This window comes from Chiloscyllium plagiosum, chromosome 1, assembly GCF_004010195.1.
Source record: "Chiloscyllium plagiosum isolate BGI_BamShark_2017 chromosome 1, ASM401019v2, whole genome shotgun sequence".
NCBI lineage: Eukaryota > Metazoa > Chordata > Chondrichthyes > Orectolobiformes > Hemiscylliidae > Chiloscyllium > Chiloscyllium plagiosum.
The window spans coordinates 5,038,342-5,061,208 of NC_057710.1; the positions used below are offsets into that span (position 1 = coordinate 5,038,342).

The 22,867-nt window shown below is 48.1% G+C and overlaps 1 protein-coding gene across 1 annotated transcript in view; it reads left to right on the forward strand.

Moving 5' to 3' along the window:
* Positions 1 to 22,867, forward strand: part of LOC122554658 (dysferlin-like) — a 283,205-nt gene that overhangs the window by 231,063 nt on the left and 29,275 nt on the right. Inside the window, exons 24-29 of the mRNA XM_043700348.1 lie at positions 5,164 to 5,262; positions 7,338 to 7,466; positions 8,866 to 9,021; positions 14,334 to 14,425; positions 15,881 to 16,051; positions 19,513 to 19,655. Coding sequence (XP_043556283.1) covers positions 5,164 to 5,262; positions 7,338 to 7,466; positions 8,866 to 9,021; positions 14,334 to 14,425; positions 15,881 to 16,051; positions 19,513 to 19,655 — 790 coding nt within the window. The remainder of the gene's footprint in view (positions 1 to 5,163; positions 5,263 to 7,337; positions 7,467 to 8,865; positions 9,022 to 14,333; positions 14,426 to 15,880; positions 16,052 to 19,512; positions 19,656 to 22,867) is intronic.

The following is a 22,867-nucleotide window of genomic DNA, read 5'->3' on the forward strand; positions in this document are numbered from 1 at the left end:
AGACCAGAGGGGCTACCACCCTGAAGTCTGAAGGAGAAAGCTGAGCAGATTGCAGAGGCGTTGCTGGTGATGGGAGGGACCCAGAGGACTGGAAAATGCCGAATGTAACACACCTTTTTAAGAAGGGATAGAGTCAGAAGACAGGAAACTGCAGGCAGGTTAGCTCCGTCGTTGGTAAGATTTTAGAGTCTATTGTCAGAATCATAGGGTTGTACAGTACAGAAATAGACCACTTGATCCAACTCATCCATGCTGACCAGATATCCCAACCTAATCTACTCCGAATCATAATCTACTCCCGTTTGCCAACATCTGGTTCATATCCCTCAAACCCTTCCAATTCATTAGCCGATTGCAATGCCTCTTAAATGTTGTAATTGTATCAGTCTCCACCACTTCCTCTGGCAGCTCATTCCATACACACACCACCCTCTGCGTGAAAAAGTTGCCTCTTAGGTCCCTTTTAAATCTTTCCCCTCTCACATTAAATCTGTGCCCTCTAGTTTTGGACTCTCCCACCCCAAGGAAAAGACCCTGGCTATTGACCCTCTCCATGCCCCTCATGATTTTATAAGCCTCTATAAGGTCACTCCTCAGCCTCCGACGCTCCAGGGAAAACAGCCCCAGCCTGTTCAGCATCTCCCTGTAGCTCAAATCCTCCAACCCTGGCAACATCCTTGTAAATCTTTTTTGAAACCTTTCAAGTTTCACACAATCATTTCTATAGGAAGGAGACCAGAATTGCACACATTATTCCAACAGTGGCCTAACCAATATCCTGTACCACTGTAACATGACATTCTAACTCCTATAGAAGAAAGTGAGGATTGCAGATGCTGGAGATCAGAGCTGAAAATGTGTTGCTGGAAAAGTGCAGCAGGTCAGGCAGCATCCAAGGAGCAGGAGAATCAATGTTTCGGGCATGAGCCCTGAAGAAGGGCTCATTCCAACTCCTACACTCAATGTTCTGACCAATGAAGGCAAGCATTCCAAGTGCCTCCTTCATCACCAGGTCTACCTGCAACTCCTCTTTCAAGGAATTATGTACCTGTACCCCTCGATCTGTTGTTCGGCAACACTGTCCAGGATCCTACCATTCGTTGTGGAAGTCCTGCCCTGGTTTGCCTCATATTTACCTAAATTAATATCATCTACAGATCCTAGGCCCACTAGCCGATCTGTTAAAGGTCTTGTTGTATTCTGAGGTAACCTTCTTCAATGTCCACCACACCACCAATTTTGGTGTCCTGTGCAAAGTTACTAACCATATCACCTTTATTCACATCCAAATCATTTATATAAATGACAAAAAGCATTGGACCGAGCACACATCCTTCTGGCACAGCACTGGTCACAGGCTGCTAGTCTGAAAAGCAACCCTTCAGCATCACCCTCTGACTTCTACTTTCAATCCAATTTTGTATCCAATTGGCTAACTCCCCCTGGATCCCATTACAAAAAACATTACAGCACAGGAGTAGGCCCTTCGGCCCTTCAGACCTTCGCCGACATGTAAAACCATGTGACCTCATTAACCAGTCTACCATGTGGAACCTTGTTGAATGCTTTGCTGATGTCCATATAGACAAGGTCTACCACCATGCCTTAATCAATCTACTTTGTCATCTCTTCAAAAAACTCAGCCAAGCTCGTGAGACATGATTTCCCACGCACAATGCCATGCGGACTATCCCTGATCAGTCCTCACCTTTCCAAAAGCATGCAAATCCTGTCACTCAGAATCCCTCCAAGACTGTACCCATCACTGATGTCAGGCTGACCGGTCTGTAGTTCCCTGACTTTTCCTTACCACCTTTCTTAAATAATGGCACATTATCCAACCTCCGGTCTTCCGACACCTTACCTGTGACTATCGATGATCCAAATATCTCAACATGGGGCCTGGCAATCCCTTGCTTTCCATAGAGCTCTGAGAAGCATTTAATCAGGACCCAGGGATTTATCCACCTTTATACATCCAGCATGTCCTCCTCTGTAATATGGACTCTTTCCAATATGTCATTATTTATTTCCCTAAGTTCCCTAGCTTCCAGGTTCTTCTCAATAGTCATAGGGCCTGGCAATCTCTTCCCTTGCTTTCCATAGAGCTCTGAGAAGCATTTAATCAGGACCCAGGGATTTATCCACCTTTATACATCCAGCATGACCTCCTCTGTAATATGGACTCTTTCCAATATGTCATTACTTATTTCCCTAAGTTCTCTAGCTTCCAGGTTCTTCTCAATAGTAAATACTGACACAAAATATTCGTGTGGTATCTCGCCCATCTCAGAGGAGAAAGTGAGGACTGCAGATGCTGGAGATCAGAGTCAAGAGTGAATTGCTGGCCACAATCTCACCCATCTCCTGTGGCTCCACACATCGTTGATCTTTGAGGGGCCGTATTCTCTCCCTAGTTACCCTTTTGTCCTCAATGTGTTTGTGGAATCTCTTGAGATTCTCCTTAACCCTATTTACGAAAACTATCTCAAGATCCCCTTTTATGCCATCCTGATATCCCTCTTTTGTATACTCCTTCTACTCTTGTCCTACCCTAGGGATTCACTCAATCCCAGCTGTCTATACCTAACAATGCCTCCTTTCCCTTGACAAGAATTTAAATTTCCCTAGTTATCCAGCGTTCCCTACACCTACCAGCCTTGCCCTTCACATAAACTGGAACGCACTGTCTCTGGACTCTCGCTGTCTCGTTTTTAAAGGCCTCCCACTTCCCAGCCGTCCCTTTACCTATGAATAGCCTCCCCATTCAACGTTTGAAAGTTCTTGCCTAATGCTGTCAAAATTGCCCTTCCTCCAATTTAGAAATTTAACTTGTAGATCCAGTCTATCCTTTTCCATCACTGTTTTAAAACTAATAGAATTATGGTCACTTGGCCTCAAGTGCCCACCGACTGACACCTTGGTGGCTTGCCCTGCTTTATTTCCCCAAGAGTAGGTCAAGTTTTGTACCTTCTCTTGTAGGTACATCCACATACTGAAACAGAAAACTTCCTTGTATTCACTTAACAAATTCCACTCCATCCAAACCCTGTGACAGTCCCAGCCTATGTTTGGAAAATTAAAACCCCCTTCCCATTACAACGCTATTAGTCTTTCAGATAACTGAAATCTCCTCACATATCTCACCTATCCACTCCACACTTCCACAATAATCTCCAATCTGCATCCATCTATCACCATCCCACCTACCTTTCCCCTAGCCCCACCTCCCCCCCATTTATCTCTGAGCTCCCTTCCCCCTCTCCAGGTCCTGATGAAGGCTCCTGACCTGAAACGTTGACATTCCTGCTCCTCTGATGCTGTCTGACCTGCTGTGTTTTACCAGCTCCATATTTTATTGACTTGATATCCTTCCATATTTGCTTCTCAGTTATTAAGGATGAGCTTGTGGAGTATTTGGAAGGGCATGGTAAAACAGGGCTGAGTCAGCCCAGCTTCACCAAGGGGAGGTCATGCCTGACAAGCCTGTTAGAATTCTCTGAGCAGGGAACAAAGCAAGGGAGAACAGAGGAGAGCCAGTGGATGTGACCTATTTGGATTTACAGGGGTCCTTTGACAAGGTGCTGCACAGGAGGCTGCCCAGTCAGATCAGAGCCCATGGTGTTAGGGGCAAGGTACTGGCATGGATAGAGGATTGGCTGACTGGCAGAAGGCAGAGGGTGGGGATTAAAGGGGTCTTTTTCAGGTTGGAAGCCAGTAACTAGTGGAGTTCCACAGGGGACAGTGTTGGGACCACAGCTATTCATGTTATACATTCACAATCTGGATGAAGGAACTGAGGGCATATTGCAGATGACACTAAGATCGGTGGAGGGACAGGGAGTGTCGAGGAAGCGGGGAGGCTACAGAAGCATTTGGAAAGGCCTGGAGAGTGGGCAAAGAAGTGGCTGATGGAATACAATGTGGGAATGTGTGAGGTCATGCCTTCAGTAGGGAGAATAGAGGCGTGGACTATTTTCTAAATGTGGAAAGGCTTTGAAAATCTGAAGCACAAAGAGACTTGGGGAAGCAAGTTCATGATTCTCTTAAAGTTAACATAAAGGTTCATTTGGCAGCTAGGAAGGTAAATGTTGGCATTCATTTCAAGAGGGCTAGTATACAACAGCAGAGATGTACTGCTGGAGCTGCATAAGGGTCTGCTCAGACTGCGTTTGGAATATAGTGAGCAGTTTTGGGCCACGTATCTAAGGAAGGATGTGTTGGCAATGGAGGAGTTAAGAGGTGACTTACAAGAATGATCCCGGGGGTGAAGGGCTTGTCATATGAGGAGTGGTTGGGGCCTCTGGGTCTGTACTCGATGGGGTTTAGAAGGATAAGGGGGAGGGATCTGATTGAAATGGACAGAATACTGAGAGGCCTGGATAGAGTGGACGGGGAGAAGATGTTTTCATGAGTAGGAGAGGCTAGGACCCAAGGGCACACAGAGTGAGGGAACTGAAATGAGGAATTTCTTCAGCCAGAGGGTGGGGAATCTGTGGAACTCATTGCCACTGAGGGCTGGGGAGGGCAAGTCATTGAGTGTGTTTAAGGTAGAGATAGGTAGGGTCTTGATTGTAAGGGGATCAAGGGTTATGGGAAGAAGGCAGAAGAATGGAGTTGGGAAACACATCAACCATGGTCGAAAGGTGATGCAGATCCGATGGGCTGAATGGCCGAATTCTGTATGTTATGGTCTTACATACATTGGTATTGAGATGTGAAAAAGCATGAAACATCCTGAACTGAGGTGAGGAGTGGGGGGTGCAGGTGGGAAATGAGTAGTCCTGTGAGTGGGAAGATGGAGCTGATTGAAGATGGAATCTGAGCTCAGCATTGAAGCGGGCTGGCCAGGTTGACGTTAGAAGAGGCTGGCAATTTTGACAGGTCTCTGACAGGCGTGTGGGTCAGTTTACCATTGAACTCGGGGGCACAGTTCCTGGGCTGGCATCCCAGCTGGGTGCAGGTGAAGAGAGTGTGTGTAAAGCTGTGGTTTGTCTGTCTCGCTCTTGCCTGGCACCAGTTTCAGCCCCATGTGTTTTGCAGCTGGCAGGTAAACTGGGAAAGCTGAAAAGGTGAGGTTTGTCCATGGGCTCTGTGTACTTCTGACGCCGACCCGTCATTGACCTAACGTGCCTCTGATAAAGTTGCTTTGGTTACCTTCAGGAAGACGAGTTTGTGGATTGGTGGAGTAAGTTCTACGCATCAATGGGTGACACCAGCAAATGTGGAACGTACCTGGAGAAAGGCTTGGACACGCTTCAGGTAAACCATGCAGTTTGTTCCGTTCTGGGTATTATCTGTGTTGATCACTGTGCTTCAGGATAAATTCGTCCAATCGTTGTTTTGGAACCATGCACAGCTTGATTTGCATTTCTCTGTTGTACGGGTTACAAAGGGAGAAAGAACTGATTGAGTTTGATTTCAGGTTTTGAGTTTAGGGAGTGATGATGGGCTGTCTGGGGTGTGTTTGTTTGTGAGCATTTAAAAAGAGCCCTCATGGTGAAACGTTCAGGTCTTTATATTCGCAATACTGTTCCCTGGTGCATTCCCAATGCATGTCTCATCCAATCAGTGCCCACGTGCCAACCAGTCACACCCTGTTTCTGTTGCTGTATAAATTATTGTTCCTCTTGAAATGTGGCATTTTTGTTTCCATCCTGATACAGTTTGGATATCATATTTTTTTTCAATAATATTCCTTGAATATTATGCAAATCCATCACAGACTAACTACCTTAGTCATTGTCATAAAGATGTACAGCTTTAATTCAACTCATCCATGGTGACCAGATATCCCAACCCAATCTAGTCCCACCTGCCAGCACCCGCCCCATATCCCTCCAAACCCTTCCTATTCATAAACCCATCCAAATGCCTTTTAAATGTTGCAATTGTACCAGCCTCCACCACTTCCTCTGGCAGCTCATTCCATACACGTACCACCCTTTGTGTGAAACAGTTATCCCTCAGGTCCCTTTTAAATCTTTCCCCTCTCACCATAAACCTGTGTCCTCTAGTCCCACCCCAGGCAAAAGACCTATCCATGCCCCTCATGGTTTTATTAACCTCTATAAAGTCACCCCTCAGCCTCCGATGCTCTAAGGAAAACAGCCCCAGCCTGTTCAGCCTCTCCCTAACATTTTTTTACTCTTTTCTGAACCCTTTCAAGTTTCACAACATCTTTCCGATAGGAAGGAGACCAGAATTGCAGGCAGTATTCCAACAGTTGGGTAAAAACAATGACTGCAGATGCTGGAAATCAGATTCTGGATCAGTGGTGCTGGAAGAGCACAGCAGTTCAGGCTCGTCGGATGCTGCCTGAATTGCTGTGCTCTTCCAGCACCACTGATCCAGTATTCCAACAGTTGCCTAACCAATGTCCTGTACAGCCGCAACATGACCTCCCAACTTCTGTACTCAATGCTCTGACCGATAAAGGAAAGCATACCAAGCGCCTTCTTCACTATCCTGTTTCCCTATGACTCCACTTTCAAGGAAATACCTGCACTCCAAGGTCTCTTTGTTCAGCAACACTGTCTAGGACCCCTGGATAGATAATATCAGCTTTTGATATCTTACACAGCATGGAACAGCTTGGGGAAGCTGGGAATCAATGTGCTCATGAGACAAGAACAGGCTGAGACTATGGATCCATGAGAAATGACCTGGTGGTTGATTTTGGGAAAGAGGTGGAAGTAGACTATTTGGGGTTAGGGGACAATGAAATTAGAAGCTTTTCGACTCGGGGTAAATCTCCAGAAAAGATGATATGTCTGACAGAGCAATATCCCTCAACTGGCGATCTGATGATAACCAGACTATCTGCTGTGGTGGTATTGGTTTAGAGAGAAATATTAGCTCAGGAAGAACATTCCTGTGTTTCTCCAAAATGGTGCCCTTTATGTCCATCTGAGTGGCAGATGGGAGGTGGATTTAACAAAACCACTATTGGAAGAGTTTGGAACAGTGTCAACAGGCAGAAACTGTTTGCACTGATGTCGGATTAAGGTATTTAGTAAAAGAACCATAGGTGACTTGGTGGAAGCCTTTTCAACACAGTGAGTGCATCGGGTCTGGAATGAGTTGCCTGGGGATGTGGTGGAGGCCAATGCTGGCTATCAGAAGCACCCGAAGAGAAACCAAAAGGCAGGGTTATTGGGGAAGTGTGTGTTGGGCGGTGGGGGTAATTGGACGAGCTGAGTAGCTCTTGCAAAGCGCCTGGCTGGACCCAACAGGCCCAATGGCCTCCTCCCATGCTGTAACCTTCTGTGCTTTGTTAAGCCCCTGAATAAACAATGCGGGACTGTCCTGGCTGTTCATCCTTTGTGTCCCCTCAGGTCTACAATGTCGAGCTGGAGAAGGTCGAGGCGTTCGAAGGGTTAACAGATTTCTGCCGTACCTTCCCTCTGCATCGTGGGAAGACTCAGGGTGAAGATGAGGATCCTTCAGTGGTGGGAGAATTCAAGGTGAGGGGGCAGGTTCCATACCATCCGCATTTGACGCTGTCCTGCCCCTCAAAGTTGTGTCGTTGGAGAATCCAGGGGTGACCCTATACGGTACTGAAACTAAAAGAGTCAGAGGACCAGCCTCACCAATGTTGTCATGAAAAGTGGGGCCAATTGGATTGTCCCAGGGAGGCACAGTCACTGGTTCAGTCCTTAATCACTCCTGAATTACTAAGGTAAGCAGGTGGTACTTTTGTAACTAACTGGAGAAAGGGAAGCCAGCTGTGGTGACTGCTTCTAGTCACACCTAACCTGTCCTTTATCCTTCCATGGGTTGTGGGCATCCCAGCTGGACCAGCATTTATTACCCAGCCATAACCGGAGAGGAGGGGAGCTACCCTGTGAAGAGATGTTGAGCCCCCGGGGACTGTACTTGCTAGAATTTAGCAGAATGAGAGGGAATCTTACAGAAGCATACAAAATTATGAAATAAGATAAAGGCAGGCAAGTTGTTTCCGTTGGTGGGTGAGACTAAGATGAGGGGACATGGCCTCAAGATGAGGGGGAGTAGATTTAGGACAGAGATGAGGAGGAACTGCTTTTCCCAGAGAGTAGGGAATCTGTGGAATTCTCTGTCCAAGGAAGCTTCACTAAATATATTCAAGACACAGTGGGTCTTTGCATGGTAGAGGAATTAAGGATTATGGGGATGATGCAGGTAGGAGGAGCTGAGGATAGATCATCCATGATCTCAATGAATGGCAGAGCTGGCTCGATGGGCCGAATGGCCTACTCCTGCTTCTATTACTATGATAAACCACCCTGGAGAAGGTGATGGTGAACTACCCAGAGACTTTGATTGGTGGTAAGTTACACAAGATTTGCCAGAAAACTGCAGTGTGGTCAATTCCACTTGCTGATCAGGGAGGGGAAGGGGAGAACAGTGGGCTACTCACTTTAACATGAGCCGCGAAGAACTCTTCTGATCTCCTGTTGAGTAGATTTGACATAACCTTGCCACTGCATTGCAGGGAATGTGGGAGCTAATTACAGCAGAGCAAGATATAGGACAGAAGACTGATGTAGTTTCTTTACTCAGAGAGTAGTTGGGGGGGTGTGGAACACACTGCCTACAACAGCAGTAGACTCGCCAACTTTAAGGACATTTAAATGGTCATTGAATAGACATCTGGATTAGAATGGAATAGCGTAGGTTAGATGGGCTTCAGATTGGTACCACAGGTCGGCGCAACATCAAGGGCCAAAGGGCCTGTACTGCGCTGTAATGTTCTATGTTCTATCCCACCAACTCCCCAAGCATCAGGGTAAATCCATGGGCCTGACAACATTCAGGATGGTATGTCGTGCGTGAGTACACTGAACAGTGGTCTAACCTACTTAATGCTGTTGATATCTTCAGGGCAGCTTCAAGATCTATGCCCTTCCTGACGACCCCTCAGTGCCTAACCCTCCTCAGCAATTCCACCAACTGCCAGCCAGCGGACTCCAGGAGTGTCTCGTCAGGGTTTATGTCATCCAGGCCTTTGGACTTCAGCCGAAGGACTCCAATGGAAAGGTCGGTGCTCCTTCATGAGAAGCTGTTCCCCATGTCTCTGTTTAATAAAACCTTCACTTTCTGTTTGCTCCACTCATCAGATCTGCTTTCTCTTGGAGGAGTTGCTTGTTTCCTCCATCCAGTTTCATTTGAGGTTTTAAGACCTTTTGCATATCCGCAATATATTTCACTACCTGAGGCATTCCAGAGTAAGGGCCTGATGGCCAATGAAGTATTTTTGAAATATCGTTGCTGTTGAGGTAAAGAAAGCGCAGAAATCAGAAACAAAGCCAGGATTAGCTGGAGAATCTCAGCAGGTCTGGTAGCATCTATGGAGAGAAATCAGACTTAACGTTTCAGGTTCACCGGCCCTTCCTTAGAACTGATGGTAGCCTGGAAACGGTGTGTTTTTCTGCAGAAGAAAGGGTGGTGGTGGGGAGGGGTTAAGGAGTAAATGATAAGTGGAGCTAGAAGAGAGAAGAAGAGTTGGGCAGACAAAGGAGTGGATAAAATTCAGTTTAGGAGAATGAACTCTACTGAGGAAGGCGCTTAGTATGCTTTCCTTTATTAGTCAGAGTATTGAGTACAGGAGTTGGGAGGTCATGTTGTGGCTGTACAGGACATTGGTTAGGCCACTGTTGGAATATTATGTGCAATTCTGGTCTCCTTCCTATCGGAAAGATGTTGTGAAGCTTGAAAGGGTTCAGAAAAGATTTACAAGGATGTTGCCAGGGTTGGAGGATTTGAGTTATAGGGAGAGGCTGAACAGGCTGGGGCGTCGGAGACTGAAGGGTGGCCTTATAGAGGTTTATAAAATCATGAGGGACATGGATAGGATAAATAGACAAGGTCTTTTCCCTGGGGCCGGGGAGTCCAGAAGTAGAGGCCAGAGGTTTAGGGAAGATAAAAGAGGCAGGCTGGGTGGGTTGGCCATGCTACATTGTGCATAATGTCCAGGGATGTGCAGGCTGTGTGGGTTGCCCATGCTAAATTGTCCGTAGTGTCCAGGGATGGGCAGGCTAGGTGGATTGGCCATGCTAAATTGTCCATAGTGTCCACGGATATGCAGGCTGGGTGGATTGGCCATGCTAAATTGTCCATAATGTCCAGGGATGTGCAGGCTGGGTGGGTTGGCCATGTTACACTGTCCGCGGTGTCCATGGATATGCAGGCTGGGTGGGTTGGCCATGCTACATTGTCCGTAGTGTCCAGGGATATGTAGGCTTGGTGGGTTGGCCATGCTAAATTGTCAATAATGTCCAGGGATGTGCAGGCTGGGTGGGTTGGCCTGCTACATTGTCCGTAGAGTCCAGGGATGTGCAGGCTGGGTGGGTTGGCCATGCTAAATTGTCCGTAGTGTCCAGGGATGTGCAAGCTGGGTGGGTTGGCCATGCTACATTGTCCGTAGTGTCCAGGGATGTGCAGGCTGGGTGGGTTGGCCATCCTAAATTGTCCGTAGTATCCAGGGATGTGAGACCTAAGGGGCAACATTTTCACACAGAGGGTGGTACGTGTATGGAATGAGCTGCCAGAGGAAGTGGTGGAGGCTGGTACAATTGCAACATTTAAAAGGCATCTGGATGGGTATATGAATAGGAAGGGTGCTGACAAATGGGACTAGATTAGGTTGGGATATCTGGTTGGCATGGATGGGTTGGGTCGAAGGGTCTGTTTCCATGCTGTACATCTCTATGACTGTATGAATAGCTGCTAATTAGTGGCTAACAATGGGGAGTGTGTGGGGGCTGGAATAAGGACATGGGGCAAAATGCCTTCAGCCCTAAAACTGATGAACTATAGAAAGCTATAGAGTTTCCTCTGTAGAGGAAAATGGGGTGCTGTTCTTTCAGCTTATGCTGAGTTATCCTGGAGCACGGCAACAAGCCTGAGACAGAGATGTTGGCTGGGGAACAGGGTGGGTGTTGATTTGTCAGGCAGCTGGAAGCTCAGGGTCATTTGTATGGGCAGAACGCAGGTGCAGAAATCAATTTGTTCACAACAAGATCCTAGAAACAGCAAAATTGATCACCAGATAATTTATCGTTTGAGCTTGTTTGACAATTAAATAGCTGTGCAAGAAACTTCCCTGCTCTTCTTGAAAGTAATGCCGTCAAATCTTTTGCCTACATGTCTTGTTGGCACGGTGGCCCAGTGGTTAGCACTGCTGCCTCACAGCGCCAGGAACCTGGGTTTGATCCCACCTTGGGTGACTGTGTGGAGTTTGCACATTTACCCCGTCTTGTTTGCTGTGGGTTTCCCCCAAATGCTCTGAGTTCCTCTCACAGTCCAAAGATGTGCAAGTTAGGGAGATTGGCCATGCTAAATTGTCCGTAGTATCCAGGGATGTGCAGGCTGGGTGGGTTGGCCATGCTAAATTGTCCGTAGTGTCCAGGGATGGGCAGGCTAGGTGGATTGGCCATCCTAAATTGTCCGTAGTATCCAGGGATGTGCAGGCTGGGTGGGTTGGCCATGCTACATTGTGCATAATGTCCAGGGATGTGCAGGCTGGGTGGATTGGCCATGCTAAATTATCCGTAGTGTCCAGGGATGTGCAGGCTAGGTGGATTGGCCATCCTAAATTGTCCGTAGTATCCAGGGATGTGCAGGCTGGGTGGATTGGCCATGCTAAATTGTCCGTAGTGTCCAGGGATGGGCAGGCTAGGTGGATTGGCCATGCTAAATTATCCGTAGTGTCCAGGGATGTGCAGGCTGGGTGGGTTGGCCATCCTAAATTGTCCGTAGTATCCAGGGATGTGCAGGCTGGGTGGGTTGGCCATGCTAAATTGTCCATAGTGTCCACGGATATGCAGGCTGGGTGGATTGGCCATGCTAAATTGTCCGTAGTGTCTAGGGATGTGCAGGCTGGGTGGGTTGGCCATGCTACCTTGTCCATAGTGTCCAGGGATGTGCAGGCTGGGTGGGTTGGCCATGTTACACTGTCCGCGGTGTCCATGGAAATGCAGGCTGGGTGGGTTGGCCATGCTACATTGTCCGTAGTGTCCAGGGATATGTAGGCTTGGTGGGTTGGCCATGCTAAATTGTCCGTAGTGTCCAGGGATGTGCAGGCTGGGAGGGTTGGCCATGCTAAATTGTCTGTAGTGTCCAGCGATGTGCAGGCTGGCTGGGTTGGCCATGTTATATTGTCCGTAGTGTCCAGGGATATGCAGGCTGGGTGGGTTGGCCATGTTATATTGTCCGTAGTGTCCAGGGATGTGCAGGCTGGGTGGGTTGGCCATGCTAAATTGTCTGTAGTGTCCAGTGATGTGCAGGCTGGGTGGGTTGTCCATGGGAAATGCAGGATTACAGGGATAGGAGTGTGGATCTGCATGGGCATGCTCTTCAGACAGTCGGTCTGGATTCGATGGGCCGAATGGAGTATCCATACTGTAGGGATTCTATGTCAGCCAGACTTGCTAAGGACAGTAGATTTCCTTCCCTGGGGACTAACTGAACAAAGTGGGTTTTTATAACAATCCGTGGTGCAGCTACATTAGAAGACAAGCTGTTGTCCAATGGAATCCAAACCCAACTTGGGAGACTGTAATGATCTCTTCAACATCTGAACACTTTTACCTTCCATATATTCCGATAGTTTCATAGTTACCCTGACTGAGATTCGCTCTGTGATCCAGATTTATTTTTTAATTACTGTAAGCATTTTTTTTATTTACAATAAGTAGTTTTAAATTCCACTGTGAATGCATTTCCCAGAGGATTAGCCCAGCCCCTACAATTGTCAGTCCAGTGACTTTATCACTAAGCCATAGTTAGACTCTTGAATTTACTCAATGATGACCAGAACCCTTCGGGATCGAGGCTTCCTCAGGTTCAGGACAAAAAAGCTGCAGATGATGGAATGCAAGGATGACAAGCAGGAGGCTAGAAGAACACAGCTCTTGCCCCCTAAGGTTGAAAGCCAGCCAAGTGAAGAAATGCATTTTACTTGCGGTCTGTCTTTTATTCATTTGTGTGATGTGGGTGTCACTGGCTGGGCCCAGCATTTATTGCCCGTCCCTAGTTGCCCCTTGAGAATGTGGGGGTGAGCTGCCTTCTTGAACTGCTGCAGCCCATGTGCTGTGGGTTGACCCACAATGCCCTGAGGGAGGGAGTTCCAGGATTCTGACCCAGTGACAGTGAAGGAACGTTGATATATTTCCAAGTCAGGATGGTGAGTGGCTTGGAGGGGAACTTGCAGGGGGTGGTGTTCCCATTTATCTGCTGCCCTTGTCCTTCTAGATGGAAGTGGTCGGGGGTTTGAAGGTGCTGTCTGAGGAATTTTGGTGAATTCCTGCAGGGCATCTTGTAGATAGTACACATTGTTGCAACTGAGCTTCAGTTGTGGAGAGAGTGGAGTGACCTAAATAGGATCTCAATGTCTATCCTTTCAGATCCTCCCCAAAATACACATTTCATTTTCCAAACTTCAGAGCATTATGCCACTTAAGTTCACTTGATAGGATAACCTCAGCTCTCTTATCCTGGGAATCAGTCTGATGAATGGACTCTATAGATATCCTTCCTGGAGAATTAAGGAGGAATCAAGCTTACATTCAGTTCAGCCCAAAGTACTGCCGTAAGGAGAGCACAAAGTCTGCAAAGTTGCTGTCCCTGTGGTCGGGACAGACTGATGAGTCAGTGCTGCTTAAAGCTCCCCTTAGCAGGAGACACGGGAGTGACGGTTGTGGGTGGAGAGTGGTGTTGGGAATGGGGAAGGGGGAGAAGAAATGGCCTCAGTGGAAAAAGGCCAGGATAAAGAGGGCAAATTACTCAGGATACGTCAGGATGGAAAGAAATTCCCAGACGCAGATAATGAGACAACAGTAGGAAAATTAAATGGCAGCAGAAACAGGGGCCAGTACTTGATATCCGTTTACACACACAGCAGCTCAAAGCCAGCTTCCCGTTTCTCTGGAGTGTCACCGATAAGCTTGAAGCATTGTCAAACAAAATCGACACGTATCAATGAACGGCCCCTGAACAAGGCCAGGAAACCCTGTAACAATTTACAGCCGATGAGGTACGTGGCAGCTGGGCTGTGCACAGCAGGATCCCACAAACAGTTGAGGATCAGATCATTGTGTAAACGGAGGGCGTGAGATATTTGAGGTGGAAGGTGGGGAGAGAATGAGGTTAGTCTGCGATGGGAGACAAGGCCTCAACTGATCGTCGCTTCCAAATGGTGGCACCTCTGACTCCACCAACTCCATGTTGGCATCGCACTGAACCGCTGCGGCCTCTGGGTGTGGGCCTTTACCCAGTGGCTTGGCTGATCCGGGAGGGCCAGAGTGCCCTCTCAGGGGTTTTTAATTCCCTGCTCTCTCTTCCTTTTCCAGTGTGACCCGTACGTGAAGGTTTCTCTGGGCAAGAGGTCCGTCAGTGACCAGGACAACTACATCCCATGCACCCTGGATCCTGAGTTTGGAAGGTACAGTTCCCTCGCTCTCGGGTAACGTTTTCCATCGATGGGATAGGCCGTGCGTGCACTGGCTGGATGCAGACGCGAGCCAGGCAGCAAATGCTGGCTGTTCAGCTGTGCTGGTCATCACCCTGTTCCCCTGCACAGCGGCCTGGTTTGCAGCTGGAGCACGGGCCGAGCCCAGACACACGGGTTACAGAGTGGCTGCAGCTAACGGTGGCAAGGCTGGGCGTCTGAACCCTGGCTGTGGGCCCGATGTGAGGGGGAACCTTCTCCAGTCCATGTGCCAAGTAAAGCCCCACCCACTTCCCTGGCATGGGTCAGTCAGATGGCGAGCATTGGGTTCCGGAGTCAGACCGTGTGAACCAGAACATGCAAAATCCGGCCTCCCGTTCCCCAGGAAGGAGCAATTTACTTGGCCTTTTTCTTTTCCCTTCAAATGTGGAGAGTGTTTAAAATTCAGTGAACACTGTGCCTCCCACACGTAGTGTGTGTACCCCTTGGCTGCACTGTGTGAACTTCAGTACCTGCCAACTCAAACATTCACAGACTCACAAGTTGGCTCGTAAAACAGACTTGGGAGTCTTCGGTTATAAAACTCTCAAACCAATGAGGCACCAACAGACTTATTTAATTATCATAAAGGTTTGAGGGATTTTTTTTTGTTGTTTCCCATTCATTTCATTTTCAACGGGGAGAGAGGAATGGGGTATTTTTAAATCCTTTTGGTTCTCATTAAGGTGCAGATGTTCCTGCTGCACTTTTTCCATTCACAGCTCTCGTTGTCAAACAGTCCCTCGGCAGGTAAAACACAGCGTCAAGCTCCCTCTACACTGTTCCCCATCAAACCTTCCCAGGACAGAGATATCACGAGGTTAGATACAGAGTAAAGCTCCCTCTACACTGTCCCCATCAAACCCTCCCAGGACAGGGACAGCACGGGGTTAGATACAGAGTAAAGCTCTCTCTATACTGTCCCCATCAAACACTCCCAGGAGAGGGACAGCACGGGGTTAGATACAGGGTAAAGCTCCCTCTATACTGTCCCCATCAAACACTCCCAGGACAGGGACAGCATGGGGTTTGGATACAGAGTAAATCTCCCTCTACACTGTCCCCATCAAACTCTCCCAGGACAGGGACAGCACGGGGTTTGGATACAGAGTAAAGCTCCCTCTACACTGTCCCCATCAAACTCTCCCAGGACAGGGACAGCACGGGGTTAGAGATAGAGTAAAGCTCTCTCTACACTGTCCCCATCAATCACTCCCAGGACAGGGACAGCACGGGGTTAGATACAGGGTAAAGCTTCCTCTACGCTGTCCCCATCAATCACTCCCAGGACAGGGACAGCACGGGGGTTAGATACAGAGTAAAACGTGATTGACATGGACCCACCAATGCTCCAAGCTGTGACAGGATGACCGGTTACCTTGAAGTGCTGTGTGTTTTGTGTTCCTGCAGGATGTATGAGTTGACTGGAAACCTGCCCATTGACAAGGACCTGAAGGTCACCCTGTATGACTATGATCTCTTGTCAAAGGATGAGAAAATCGGCGAAACTGTGATTGACTTGGAGAATCGCTTCCTCTCTCGATTCGGAGCTCGCTGTGGGTTACCTCAAACCTACTCCATGTAAGTTGTCTGGCTCTCCATTGAGGCTTGTCCTTTGGTTTCCTGAGGTTTTGTGTGCAGGAGGAGCAGCTCATTAATGGTGTGAACCCTACCTTGTGCCCTACAAGTTCGACACTGAGATAAAGGAGGAAGGCATAGTTGGTCACAGTCATGGAAAACCATGCAGCAAATTGGCTCATGGCTCTTTGATAGAATCCTCCACGCAATCCCACTCACCTGCCCTTACCTAATGCTCCTGCCAATGTCCCTTCGTGTACATTGTGATAAGGCAGGCAGATGGCATATAAGAGTCATGTTGCTGCTTTATAAGACGTTGGTTACACCACACTTTGAGTATTGTGTTCAGTCCTGGTCACCACATTACAGGAAGGCTATGGAGGCTTTGGCGAGGGTGCAGAAGAGATTTCTCAGGGTGCAGCCTGGATTAGATGGTATGAGCTATAAGGAATGGCTAGAAAAACTCAGGTTGTTTCTCTGGAGCGGCAGACGCTGAGAGGAGACTTGATAGAAGACTATATAATTATGAGATGGACAGATAGGGATGACAATCAGAATCTTTTTCCCAGAGTTGAAATGTCTAAAACTAGAGGGCATGCATTTAAAGTGAGAGGGAGAAAGTTCAAAGGAGATATTTTTGCATCATTGTTAGCCATGAGTGAAATCCCGGAAGACTGGAGGGTAGCGAACGTTGTGCCCTTATTCAAGAAGGGCAGCAAAGATAAGCTTGGGAACTATAGACCAGTAAGCTACACATCTGTGGTAGGTAAGTTACTTGAGATGATTCTGAGGGATAAGATATACATGCATTTGGAAAGACAGGGCTTGATTAGGAAGAATCAGCGTGGCTTTGTGAGTGGGAGATCATGCCTCACAAATTTGTTCGAGTTCTTTGATGAAGTGGCCAGGACGATTGATTGTTGGAGTCTTTTTCTTTCAGAGTGGAAATGTCAAATGCTAGGGTGCAGAGGTTTAAGGTGAGAGGGGGAAGGTTTCAAGGAGATGTGAGAGGCAGGATTTTTACACAGAGGGTGGTAGGACTTGGAATGTGCTGCCAAAGGAGGTAATAGGAGCTGTTATGATAGCAACGTTTAAGATGCATTTAGACAGACACATGGACAGGCAGGGGGTAGAGGGACAATGACCATGGGCAGGCAGATAGGGTTAGTTTAAAGTGGCATCATGGTCAGCATGGACATGGTGGGTCGAAGGGCCTGTTCCTGTGCTGTACTGTTCTATGTTCTATCTTTCTCCTGCCCATTGTTGTTAATCTTTAAGTTCTCACTTGTTTTGCTCACTTCTCAATCTGGACTCTTGAACAACCAGGTTCTGTCAGCTTCTGTCCACTCTATCCCATTCTTTTGGAACTTTAAACTCTTCTTTATACGCAGAGGCCTGAACTACAAGGATGCAGACATTACGCTGCAGTTATACAAATCTCTGGTCAGACCCCACTTGGAGCACTGTGAGCAGATCTGGGCGCCACACCTTGGGAAGGGTAGATTGGCCTTGGAGGGTATACAGTGCAGATTTACAAGGATGATCCTTGCACTTTAGGGGTTATGAGGAGAGACTGTACAAAATAGGCCTGTTTTGTCTAGAATTTCGAAGGATAGGGGGTGATCTGATCAAAGTCTTCAAATATTGACAGGAAAAGACAGGGTAGATAAAGATTAAGCATTTCCCCTGGGTGAGGATTCTAGAACCAGGGGCGTACTCTGAGAGTTAGGGCCAGAGTGTTGAGGAGAAACGTTAGGAAACGCTTCGACACACAAAGGGTGGGAGAGGCTTGGAACGCTCTTCCACAAACAGCAGTGGACGCTGGATCAGTTGTTAACTTTGGAATAGATACATTTTTGTGAAGCAAAGGTACGAAGAAACAAATCATGTAACAGGGAGTTAGGCCACAGATCAGCCAGGATCTCATTGAATTGTGGATCAGGCTTGAGGGGCTGAATGGCCTACTCCTGTTCCTGTGTTCCTTTATTCCTTCCTCTCACCCTGCCGTCCAGTGACAACGAATCCTCAGCCAAAGTCTTTGGATTTGTGTTGCTCAGCATTTCCAGCCCAATAACAGGCCACTCCTCCAAGCTAAATGGACCATTTCCTTGACCCAAACTGACCCATATCCTTCTTGAACTAAAGCCGTCTCGTTACCCTGGGTCGCTCCTGTATACTTACTCATTTGCTTCATGTGGCAGTGAATCCACATCCCCCCAAACCCTCTCTGGATTCCGAGAAAGTGAGGACTGCAGATGCTGAGTCGAAAAGTGTGATGCTGGAAAGGCGTAGTCGATCAGACAGCATCCGAGGAGCAAGAGAGTCGACATTTCATACAATCCCTATAGCATTGAAACAGGCCCTTTGGCCCAACAGGTCCACCAGACCCATTCCCCTACCCTATATTTATCTCTGACTAATGCACCTAACCTACATGCCCCTGAACACTATGGCCAATTCACCTAACCTGCACATCTTTAGACTGTGGGAGGAAACCGGAGCACCCGGAGGAAACCCACACGGACACGGGGAGAATGTTCAAACTCCACACAGACAGTTGCCTGAGGCTGGAATCGAACCCAGGTCTCTGGTGCTGTGAGGTAGCAGTGCTGCTTTCAGGCGTGTGCACATTTGTGATGAAGGGCATATGCCCGAAATGTCGACTCTCCTGCTCCTCGGATGCTGCCTGACCTGCTGTGCTTTTCCAGCACCACATGTTTTGACTCTCTGGATTCCATCAAACTGCATTTCATCACCAGCTGGCATCCGAGTGGATCTCCCATCCTCTGTGATCCTCTGGGGAGGTGATGGCCTACTGGTGTTATCACTCGACTGTTAATCCAGAGACCCGGGTAATCTTCTGGGGACCTGTGTTCGAATCCCACCATGGCAGATCAATAAATTCAATAAATATTGGAACCGGGTTCAATTCCCGCCTCAGGCGACTGACTGTGTGGAGTTTGCACGTTCTCCCCGTGTCTGCGTGGGTTTCCTCCGGGTGCTCCGGTTTCCTCCCACAGTCCAAAGATGTGCAGGTCAGGTGAATTGGCCGTGTTAAATTGCCCATAGTGTTAGGTGAAGGGGTAAATGTAGGGGTATGGGTGGGTTGCGGGTCGGTGTGGACTTGTTGGGCCGAAGGGCCTGTTTCCACACTGTAAGCAATCTAATCTAATCTAATGACAATGATAACTCCATTGCCAATTGTTGGAAAAACCGTATCTGGGTCACTAATGTCCTCTAGAGAAGGAAATCTGCCATCCTTACCTGGTCTGGCCTACATGTGACTCCAGGTCTACAGCAATGTGGTTGACTCTCAACTGCCCTCTGGGTAATTAGGGATGGGTAATAAATGCTGGCCTAGCCAGCGATGCCCTCATCTTGTTACAAAATAAAGGCAAAAAAACACACCCACCCCAACAATGTGGAGCCCCCACGGTTCTAATGGAATGTTTGTATCTTTGCAGCTCAGGACCAAACCGATGGCGTGACCAGCTCAGACCAAGCCAGCTCCTTCACATCTACGCACAGAGGCAAGGCTACAAGCTCCCTGTGATCACGGACAGTAAGATCACAATTGCAGGAGAGGAGTTCCTTCTGGCAGATTTCGGTACGTCAGTTACACCCCCCACCCTCCCTTGCTCATCTCCGAGCTCCACCTGCACATGGAGAGAGAGTTCGGTCCCACAATCAACATGGAGGAAACGGTCCGCAACACTTTCAGAAAGCCAGCATCATGAGGTGGGGCTGAATGGCCTCATGCTCTGATGAATGACCCTGACGTGATAGTGTGTGTTATACGCTGGTGTCTGTCAAGGTTTCCACATCCATTCAGCCCGTCCCAACCTGTTCTCTCATTCCATTAGATTGTGGCTGACAGGTATCTCAGCTCATGTGTCTGTTTTTATACTTCATTCTCTGTGATGGCCTTAACGAACATAAATCTCAGGTATGATTGACACAGAATCTAAACCCTTTAATGGGGGTGAGAATGTTACAGCGCTTGATGTGAGGGACTGCGTCTTAATTGCACTCCTGAACAAACAGGCTCGAGATTTAAGATTCTGTCAGAGAGTTCCGCACCATGCATATCTGTCACTCGCTTCATTGATTCCTTTTCATTGTGTTCAACACCGTGACCAGATCACTCCTCAGTATTGTCCTTCCTTTGGAATTCTCAAGGGGTGGGAATCAATGGAAAGGGATCAGTAAAGGACGATTGTAATAGAGTCATAGAGATGTACAGCACGGAAACAGACCCTTCGGTCCAACCTGTCCATGCCGACCAGATATCCCACCCCAAACTAGTCCCACCCGCCAGCACCCGGCCCATCTCCCTCCAAACCCTTCCTATTCATAACCAATTGCATGCAATATTCCAACAGTGGCCTAACCAATGTCCTGTACAGCCACAACATGACCTCCCAACTCCTGTACTCAATACTCTGACCAATAAGGGAAAGCTTACAAAATGCCTTCTTCACTATCCTATCTACCTGTGACTCCACTTTTAAGGAGTTATCAACCTGCACTCCAAGATCTCTTTGTTCAGCAACACTCCTAATGTGGAACAATTCCTACATTTGGATTCCGTGATTCCAGAGAGCTGAGATTCTCGGTCCCTGAGTATGTGCAAGGCTGGGTAGGTTTAGGGGGATGACACAAGTAGGCAGAGTTGAAGTGGAACAAATGAGTTCAGCTCAAGAGTAGCTCTTGAGCCTGCTCCACTGTTCAATAGCATCGGTGGCTCAGCGGTTAGCACTGCTGCCTCACAGCACCAGAGATCGAGGTTCGATTCCACCCCCCAGGCGAATGTGTGGAGTTTGCACATTCTCCATGTGTCTGCATGGGTACCCTCTGGGTACTCCGATTTCCTCCCACAGCACAAAGATGTGCAGCTTAGTGTGGATTGGCCAGGTGAAATTGCCCGGTAGTGTTCTGGGATGTGCAGGCTAGGCAGATTAGCCATAGGGAATGCAGGGTGGCAGGGGATGGGTCGAGGTGGGGTGCTCTTCAGAGGGTCAGTGTGGACTTGTTGGGCCAAATGGCCTGTTTCCGCGCTCTGGGAATTCCGTGATTCTATATCAAGGCTGACTTGATGACTCCATGTTCCCACCTGATCGCTTTCCTCCCTCTGCCTTGAACACTATTCCAGCAATCTGTTTCTCAACGAAGAGAGTCCCAAGGACTCATGACTGAGAATAAAACATGCCATACCCCTGCCGTGGAAGAGGTGGAGAGGGCCAAATGGCCTACCTAGAGTGCAATGGGAGCTCCAGTAGCAGGCAGTGACCGTGAGGTGGAATTGTTGAATGGACTCCCACAGGAAAAAGTAGGCGTGTTTTCAGTGGGATCGTGGGCTGAAGGGAAGGGAGAGCAGACATGCAAAGGAATTCCTCAACCCAATAGCCTGGATCAGTGGCAAATGGAACTCAGTCCAGAGAAATGTGAGACAATACACATGGGCAAGGAAGCTAGGACCAGAGGGATCAGAGGGAACTTGGTGAGCGTGTCCACTGGTCCCTCAAGGTGTCAGGACAAGTGAATGAGGTGGTTAGGAAGATATTAAGGCACAAAGTTTAAGAGCAGGAAGGTTATGTTGGAACGATATAAAATGCTAGTTAGGACAGTTTTCATCGAATCATAGAATCTCAGCAGTGTGGAAACAGTATTGTGTGCAGTTCTTGAGTCTACATTACAGGAGGGATGTGAGTGCACTGGAGAGGGTATAGAGGAGATTTACCAGGACATTGCCTGGGCTGGAGAGTTTCAGTTATGAAGAGAGATTGTCCAAACTCACACAACATCAGGTTATAGTCTGACGGGTTAGTTTGAAAACAAAAGCTTTCAGAGCGCTACTCCTTCATCAGGTGCAAGCCTGAGAGAATGGACAGACTGGGATTGATTTCCTTAGTGTGGAGGAGATTGACAGGGGCCATGATTGGCATGGATAAAGCTGTGAGGGGTCTGGGATAGGGGAGACAGGAAGAAACAATTCCCCTTGATGGAGGGATCAATGATCAGGGAGTATAGATTGAAGGGACGGGGCAGGAGGGTTAGAGGGGATGTGAGGGAAAAGCCTTCGCCCCCAGAGGATGGTGGGAATCTGGAACTGACTGCCTGTAAGGGTGGGAGAGACAGAAACCCTCATAGTATTTAGATGTGCACTTGCAATGCCAAGGCATACAGGGTTATGGGTCAGATGTTGGAAAGTGAGATTAGAATGGTTAAATGGTTGTTTTTGATCTGAATGTAACAGACCAAAGTGCCTTTATCTGTGCTGTAGATCTCTATGACTCTGCCTTAACTTAATTAATTTCTCTTGGACATGGGCCCCAAGATCCCTCTGTTTCGCCCCACTGCCAAGATTCCTGTCCTTATTCCTTCCACTGTACCTATTTGTAAGAGACTGATTCTGTCTGAAATGAAGCTCATTATATTCTCCAGTCCTGGGTTAGTGGTGCTGGAAGAGCACAGCAGTTCAGGCAGCATCCGAGGAGCAGTAAAATCGACGTTTTGGGCAAAAGCCCTTCATCAGGAATAAAGGCACCTCCTCCTACCGCCCCCTCGACCATGACCCCACCCCTCATCACCAAACCATCATCTCCCAGACCATACAGAACCTCATCACCTCAGGAGATCTCCCACCCACAGCTTCCAACCTCATAGTCCGGGAACCCCGCACTGCCCGGTTCTACCTCCTTCCCAAGATCCACAAGCCTCACCACCCTGGCCGACCCATTGTCTCAGCATGCTCCTGCCCAACTGAACTCATTTCTACCTACCTCGACACTGTCCTATCCCCCCTAGTCCAGAAACTCC